Raw genomic sequence first — 8171 nt, forward strand, 5'->3', positions numbered from 1 at the left:
TGTAGAAGGACCTCAATCGACAGTTACCTTTATATTTATAAGCCGGAGAAGACATACCCCTTCCAAATTGAGTTACAAATGGATTTCAAAATACAAATCTAACTCGACTCGGACTGTACAGGCCCCGACCGGTCGGCCTTGGTGTTTACCAATTCTGGCTACCAACAGACATCTCTTTGACACTTTGGTCAACTCAATGCCTATTGCCTAGAAGCCTTCAAATGATTTCACCTTGTTCCGAAGAATTCTTATAGACATATTAACGCCGAATCTAATTTTTTTGGTTTAAGTAATCCATCTTAGACATTAACAAGGACATATTATTACATGTTTTCATACAATTATCTGTTCATAGTATTGCATCTACACAAATATGTATAGCATATCATCAATCCTGAAAGCTCAAAGATGTTGCGACAACATCGCGCCCAACGTTTTCTAGTATTTATCTAGAACTAAAGCCCTGCAATGAATGGCTGGAATATCAGATCCTTGAAATCCTATTGAATCATCATACACGGCTGTTGAATATGCTTTTGCTCTGTTTTCTTCCAGCAAGCTTTTGTCCACTAACAAACACGAGGATAGCGCTCCTATGTAGATAAGCTTCTCAATTTCTCCACTGACTCAATAGGCTTCTCAATTTCTCCACTGAATCAATAGGCTTCTCAATTTGTCCAGTCCTGACATTAGGAACTGGGTATTTCCATGTAGATAAGCTAGCAACAATAGGAAATTACATCACATATATGCTGACACCTGACTAAGTGGAATTTAGAAGACATCTTTTCTCAATCAATAATTATCCAAGCTTTGTACTGCATCTCCAACACTATTAGAGGCATCCATCTCCAACAGTATTCGAGACGTCTGGGTGGCCACTGGATGAGCATCTGCTTGAACTGGTGCCTTCTGTGAGAGTGCTACAATTAATCTGTTTTATGCATTGCTTCTTTGTTTTCATGTCAGAAGAGGAATCCTATGAAAATGACAAACAACCATTTAATAATTGAGCTCACTTTGCTATTTAATCAAATTTTGTACTGTGAAAATGTGTCTCCTTGATATATTTCATAGCCCTCACAAAAATAAAAATCCCAAAAGCTTCAGCAAATCATGAACAAAATACATCTACCACATATTTATACACTCACCATTTATATGAAATTGAAAACTATCCTTACCTTGGTAGTGATCTCCGAATGCGAGGGACCTGAAGAACCAGGAGTTTTTAGTTCCAGATCTGTCGCAACATCACAAACACCAGTAGTTCTCACTCCACAGCTTGCTTGCCGCAATGTAGATGGCTTGCTTCTACAGTCTCGTGCAGGAGAGTTAGACCGATGACTACTTGAATGGGCAACTGGGCTATTAAATTTGTTAGATGGCTGATCATTGGGAGGATGACAGGGTTGAGTATATGCCATGCAAGGGGTGCATGCATTGGGGATTGTTCCAGAAGTTTGACTATGGAGAAAGGGATATGCCTGCAGCCGCGGATGCATGGGTACGGAACCAGAGGGTATGGCAAGTGGGACTGGGTAGGGATATGCTGGAGGTGGCCCAATGACTACAGAAGGCTCCATTCCAGCCCACGGGTATAACAACCTCATCCGTTGTTGACACTGGTTATTCAAATTATCAACCTCAGATTTCAGTGAAGCTTTCTCATCTCTAAGCTCGTTCTTTTCTTGTGTCAACTACAAGCAAAAAATGTGTATCAGATAATTAAGTTTTCTGTGGCTGATCTGCTTCTTTGTACAAATATTTACCTCACGTGCTTCTTCAGAAAGTGATGTGTAGTCACCTTTCAGCTTGTTCACCTGAGAAGTCAAATCTTTCAGCATCTGGATTGTGTCACCAAGGATAGTCGCCTTATCATTCCTGGGGCGGTCTGGATCTGGATATTCTAACATGTAGCTGACATGAGATGACGATTAAATTACAGTGGCAACTTAGCATTTTATACAAATAGATTGAGCTAGTACGACTTGCATACACAAATTTCAAACAAACATCTTGCATATGCAGAAACTATCAAAACTATATCCACAAATAGCTTATAGAGCAAAGTTCGTCTATGATGCCCTCTTCCAGGGCACTATTTGCTTCAGGCCTTATGAAAGAATATGGAAATAATGGGCTCCCCCCAAATGCTGTTTCTTCATGTGGTTGGTTGCTCACAACCAATGTCGGAGAGCTGACAGACGGGCTCAGTGAGGCCTTCCCCACCCAGACTGATGTCTGCTGTGTGACCAGGATGAGAACATTCAGCACCTTCTCATTGGGTGTGTTTGCTAGATAGTTCTGGTACTCCCTCCTGCAACATGTTGGTCTTTCTTCGCTTGCCGCACAGCCTGCTGAACCATCCTTTGATGACTGGTGGCGAAGGTGGAAGCTTCTGTTAGTGGTGATTGAAAGCAAATATGGCTCAGAAGATAATAGCTTGATTATGGAGGAACCCAAAGGCCCATACACACAAACAATAACATGCCCCAGCAGTCTGAACATTGATGCCTCGAACGTTCAGGCTGGAATGAAACTCCACAAACACAGTTGAAGGAAGTCCTTTGGTGAAGATGTCAGCATACTGGGATGAAGTAGGTACATGAAGAACCTTGACGTGTCCCAATGCGACACGTTCCCGGACGAAGTGGAGGTCGATGTCAATATTCTTGGTGCGTTGATGTTGAACGGCGTGTTACTGGACATATAGACAGCGTTGATGTTGTTGCAGTAGGCCAGTAGCTCGGCGTAGCGGTGTGTGAAGCCCGAGAAGAAGCTGACACAGCCAAGTTGCCTTAGCAACCTCGTTGGCAACTACGCGATACTCAACTTCGGCACTGGATCTGAAGAGGGTATCTAAGGACAAGGAGATGAGGTTATCGCCGAGGAATACTACATAACCCAATGTGGATTTGCGAGTATCCGAACAACCAACCCAGTCAGCATCAGAGTAGGCAACAGTATCTTCCACTGAAGACGGATGCAACTCGAGACCCAGGTGTAGAGTGGCACGAATGTACCAGCAAGATGAGGTTCTCTCGAATCATGCATATGGAGGCAAATCTGTTGGACAACATAGGCGATATCAAGCCTGGCGAAGGTCAGACGGGTCCTAAAGAGGTGCACTAGTTGCTGCAGGAACCTTGGGGTTGGTGTCAACTGGTGTCGAGCAAGGCTTCTAGTCAGTCATACCAGCCCGATCCAAAATGTACAGCATGAACTGCTTCTATGACAGAAGAAAACCCCCACGATGGCACTGAATGTGCATCCACAAGAATTGATGAAACTCACCAAGATCCTTCATGGAAAACTCCTACTGCATTGCCGAAATGATGCGCCGGAGGAAGTCCGTGAAGGAAGCTGTGAGGACTATGTCATCGAACATCCAGGAGCAGATATGTCATGTCGAAGCCACGACGAAGCACGAACAAGTTGGTGTCAGACTTGGATTCCACAAACCTAAGGGACAACAGGAAGGAAGTGAACCAGTTGTACCCAGTGTTTTAAAGGCGTCGCCTAGGTGTCGCCTAGGCGTCTAGGTGCACCCAGCTCGCCTTGGGTTACAGTGGCGCCTTGTCACCTATGCGTTGCCTAGGCGTCCAGGCGTACCCAGCTCGCCTCGCCTCGCCTCGCCTTACCGCCTTAAAAAACTGGTTGTACCATGCATGGGAAGCTTGCTTCAGGCCATAGAGGGACTTGTTGAGATTGCAAACGAAGTTGGGGCGAGCAGGATCCTCAAACCCGAACGGCTCGGAGCAGCATACTGTCTCAGTCAATGTCCCATGAAGAACATTCTTCACATCGAGCTGATGCACCAACAAGTTGCATGACAACGGAAGTGACAACATGGTGTGGACAGTGGCTGGCTTGACGACAAGGCTGAAAGTCTCATCAAAGTCAACTCCAGGTCATTGAGTGAAACCACAGAGGACCCAACCAGCCTTGTAGCGCTCCAGAGAACCGTTGGCATGAAACTTCTGCTTGAAGATCCACTTGCCGGAGATGGCGTTTGTTCATGGGGGGATGCAGCACAAGGTCCCAAGTGGCGCTCTGCAGCAGGGCACCGCTCTTCCGCCATAGCAGCCTGCCAATTCGGATTGGCAAGGGCACTGCGGAAGGTCTTCAGCAATGGTGATTGGGGTGCAGCGTGGTATAACACTGGCTGCAAAAACACCTGTTTGGCCCTAGCAGTCATGTAGTTAACGAACTCTTGACCATTGTCACATTGGACGGCCTTAATGCTGGTGCCAAATTGGGTAGCAACATGAGAAAAAAGTGAGCTAGATTGGTGAACGTGGCAGACTTAAGTCGTAAAGGGAATGTCCAAAGATAATGCGAAAAATCATCAAGAATGACCAAGTAATATTTGTAACCAGAGACACTGGAACAGAAGATGTCCACAAATCACAATGTATGAGGTCAAACATGCTAGCAGCACGAGATGCAGACGCATGAAACGGGAGACAAACATGACGACCTAGCTAACACGCATGACAAATAGAGGAGCTAGCTTCTTTATGATAGGACGGGATGACTAAGGCTAACTTGGTTAGAGCCTCACGTCATAGATGACCGAGACGACAGAACCATAGCGACAAATTGGGGGTGGCCGTGAGAGCTGTGGCAGCTGGGAAGCGCAAGGGATACAGTCGGCCGGAGTCCGGAGAACCTTCACAGAGCAGCCAACGGGATCAAATTCAACAGAACCATTATTGTCAGATGTGAATTGGCGAACGAAAATTAAGTTCTTTAGATGACTTGGGGAAACAAGAGCATTATTAAGACGTAAAGAACCGGGTAAATGAGCAGTGCTAGTGTAGCTAACAGGGAGCAAGATGTTGTTGCCGACAACAAATGTTGAAGGAACAGGATACTGCGGGGAAAAAGAATGTGAAAGGATAGCAGCAAGAGGGGTCAAGTGGGAGGTAGCACCTAAATCGAAGTACCAGTCATTTCCTTGCCGCTTATTTAGCGTCATGGTGCTGAACGTGGAGGCGAGGGATTGCTAGTCCCAAGAAGGGGAGCTGGCCATCGGTTGTACCCCCATGCAACAAGGCCAGTAGGGGCGCCGCCGAAGAGGTACTACTGCTAATGCAGGGCAGAAGAGCCAGCCTGCTAGTGGAGGAGGCTGACCCGCTGCTAAGGAAGGTCGACCTGCGGTTGTTAAGCCAGCAACGCCTGCAGCATGAGCATGGCCTGCTGCTGGGGGGTGAGAGGCGCACATGGAGCGGGCCACATGTTGATGGAGCCGGTCCACGGGTTCTGGAACAAGGGCTAAGGGCTGCTATACGAGCCAGACTTGCTCGAACCCTTACCGCTGCCTGCTGCAGACGGCTGGGAGCCGCCGGCGCCGCCCTGCTAGCCCTGCTGGTTGCCTCGGCCACTGTCGCGCTTGCCGAGACCCTTCTTGTGTGGCCTGGAACCAGCGCCGAGCAAGGGGACGCTGCTAGTGAGGCACACAAGAGGGGCCGCCGGTGGCAGCGGCAACCAGAACAAAGGAGGGCACAGACGGACGGTAGGCGAGGTTGAACTCCTCCATCAGCAAGTCTGTGCGGGCATCCAGGAAGCTGGGGAAGGGACGGCCGCGGCGGAGGTGGAGGGGGATGGCGGCGTTGCGGTCGTTGAGGCCACACAGAAGGTTGAGGACGACAGTTAGGTCAGAGATGACCTCACCCAAGTCCCCAAGGGCACTGGCCATGCCCTTGAGACGCCGGCTGTAGTCGGAGATCGATAGATCGCCTTGGCCGAAGTTCTTGAACTAAGCGTCAAGGTATAGGGCACGCCTCTTGCGATTCCAAATGAATTGGGTTTGGACGACGAGCCAAGCGGCGGGTGCCATGCAGCCGCGGTCCGTCAAGGAGTCGGCAAGCTCGGTGAAGAGAGTGCTATACAGCCAGGACTTGACCACGCAATCCATGCGGGCCCAGTCGGGGTGGCCATGATATCTGTAACACCTTAGGGTTCTTTACCCCTTTCTGCTTCTTAATATATTGATGCCATTTCTCCTATGCATTCGAGAAAGAAAAAACTAACAAGACATAAGAATAGGCAACGACCTAACAAACTAGAGATAGTATGCTGCTGCTTCTTGTAGGGTCTTGCCCATGCGGTCCGCAGGTTGGACACGTCCGTTCCCATAACAGTATACTATCAAGTCATGACCAAAACACTATTGCTCAAATCACTGATGGACAAACTTCATGGATCATACTTCCATGCTTGATATTTGTCAAAACTAAAATGTTTTACTAGTCCAACCCACCCAACACTTGTCCTCATCAATCAGCCCATTCTGATGCTCTGTATGCTAAATTACCACATAGTGACATAAATGAACTTTCAACATCATTAGGCCCCATAAGACTTATTTCAAATTTTCAGGCAATAAATATGGTAACTTCATCTATTCTTGCTAATCTTGCTGATCAATTCAAGAGTTTGGTACACAACATGCAATGTCATGGCCTCATGGGAACACTATATTGGAAATATGCAAAACAATGGAGTAATTTTTTTCTTCTTCTGATATTTTTTAGCCCATCCGCTCTGACCCTTGTTGCGGCTTGTACATAGCACTGTATTTTTCCTGTCCGGGCTCTCCTTTTTAATATAACAGGCAGCTCTCCTGCCAATTAGTTTTGGGGAAAAAAACAACAGAGTACTTATTGGTAGTACAAGGATAAACATGTCATAGTATGTTCTTTTAAGGTATCCACTGTCGCTGATTTAACATTTATAAATAAGTCTCTTGATAACCCATAGAGGCCAACATACCCATTAAAATTCGTGACTAGCAGCACATGGAGCAATTATGATCTAGCTTCATCCAGACAACCATTTGAGCTGAATCTTTCATCTATACCAACAGCCAGTGTCGATGACAAGTATGACCATAACTCACATATCATTGACTTAACCTAGTTGTATGGTACAGGTGAAAGGTGCACAGAAATAATGGCATGGATGAAATTACCCAATTTTCAAGCTCGAAACAGAAAACAGCATCATACCAAGTGTGTTTCCCAATTCCTGGAACTGCTCGTTTAATTTATCTCTTCGCATCTTCTCACGATCAGCCTTTTGTACCTTGCGCGTGGAAGACGGACCTTGTCCTTTGCCCTCGGTCCTTTGACTGTTGACAAAAGAGGGAACCCTAGTCGTGAGAAAATTTCAGACCAGATGCATCTAAGACTGTAAATAATTTGCACAAAATCACACAACAGATAATCCATGATTGAATCTATTATCGATTACACTTTATTTAAAAGCACACTCCATTCATGCACAGTGTTTTGCTTTACCCGATCCTATGCTATGTAGGGAATTTTTTCCTTAACTATTTTAAGAGACCCCAGACGTTATTTTTAGGACGCCAGTGCTATGGAAAAACTATCTTGGGGGAAAACGAATGTGTCCTGTAACAAATTGTTAAAGGCTATGTTTACCGAATTAAACTATCAGCTGCTCAACTGACGCTACCAATGTAACGCCAGAGAACCCATTTAACTCTATGTCCCTCCTAAATCCCCCAGATTTGAATAAGAATTGGATAACCTCTCCCAACAATTCCCACCGAACTGGCTCCTAACCCTAAAGAAAAAGATTCAAAAGCAAAGCAAATACGCTAAAGTGGTGTGGGGGCTGGGCGACCTGAGGTCGGCGTCGCGCGGGTGGAACAAGCCAACCTCCGGCGGCTGACGGCCGCACGGATCCATGGTGCGGTACGGAAACAGAAGTGTGGGGGTGGGCAGGGCGGGGGCGCGTGGTCACCTCGCTTCCCGTGGCGTGCGCGCAGGGAGCCAGCCGCAGAGGAGGCAAGGTTGAGCCAGCTGCAGCCCGTAGGAGAAGAGGGGCTCGTTGTTCACACGCGGATGGGGTATCTAACGAACAATGGATTCGGATGTTTATTCGCATGTCAGATTTTTGATCATTTTTTTTATTATGAATAAATAAGATATAGAATTTACTATGTAAATTAATAGTTTTGTATTTAACATTGATCTTGTAAAGGTTCATAAAAACTAAACCTCAAATTTATCATATATATTCTCAAATAATAGATATAAAAATTCGAATACGGATCAGATACGGATTCGAATCTTTTTTCACCTTTTTAATTGTAGGGAGCAAATAATACATAAAAAAATATATACAAAATTTTATTC

At 46.1% G+C, this 8171-nt stretch overlaps 1 protein-coding gene across 4 annotated transcripts; it reads right to left on the reverse strand.

Annotated features, from left to right (window-relative positions):
* Nucleotides 1–299: 299 nt before the first annotated feature.
* On the reverse strand, nt 300–7887 carry LOC120655548 (transcription factor bHLH121-like). Of its 4 annotated transcripts, XM_039933412.1 has the most exons (6): nt 7657–7864; nt 7017–7138; nt 1773–1909; nt 1342–1700; nt 1185–1311; nt 300–979 (listed from the first exon to the last, which is right to left on the reverse strand). In XM_039933412.1, exons 1-6 carry the CDS (start codon nt 7719–7721, stop codon nt 836–838), a joined length of 954 nt encoding a protein of 317 aa, XP_039789346.1. In that variant the 5' UTR covers nt 7722–7864; the 3' UTR covers nt 300–835. The 4 variants fall into 4 exon arrangements, with proteins under 4 accessions (XP_039789346.1, XP_039789347.1, XP_039789345.1 ...); XM_039933413.1 differs by having other exon boundaries at nt 1185–1700; nt 1773–1920; nt 7777–7887; XM_039933411.1 differs by having other exon boundaries at nt 1185–1700; nt 1773–1900.
* Between the last annotated feature and the right edge of the window lie 284 nt (nt 7888–8171).

The sequence above is a fragment of the Panicum virgatum genome, chromosome 1N (assembly GCF_016808335.1).
Source record: "Panicum virgatum strain AP13 chromosome 1N, P.virgatum_v5, whole genome shotgun sequence".
In the NCBI taxonomy this organism is placed as follows: Eukaryota; Viridiplantae; Streptophyta; class Magnoliopsida; order Poales; family Poaceae; genus Panicum; species Panicum virgatum.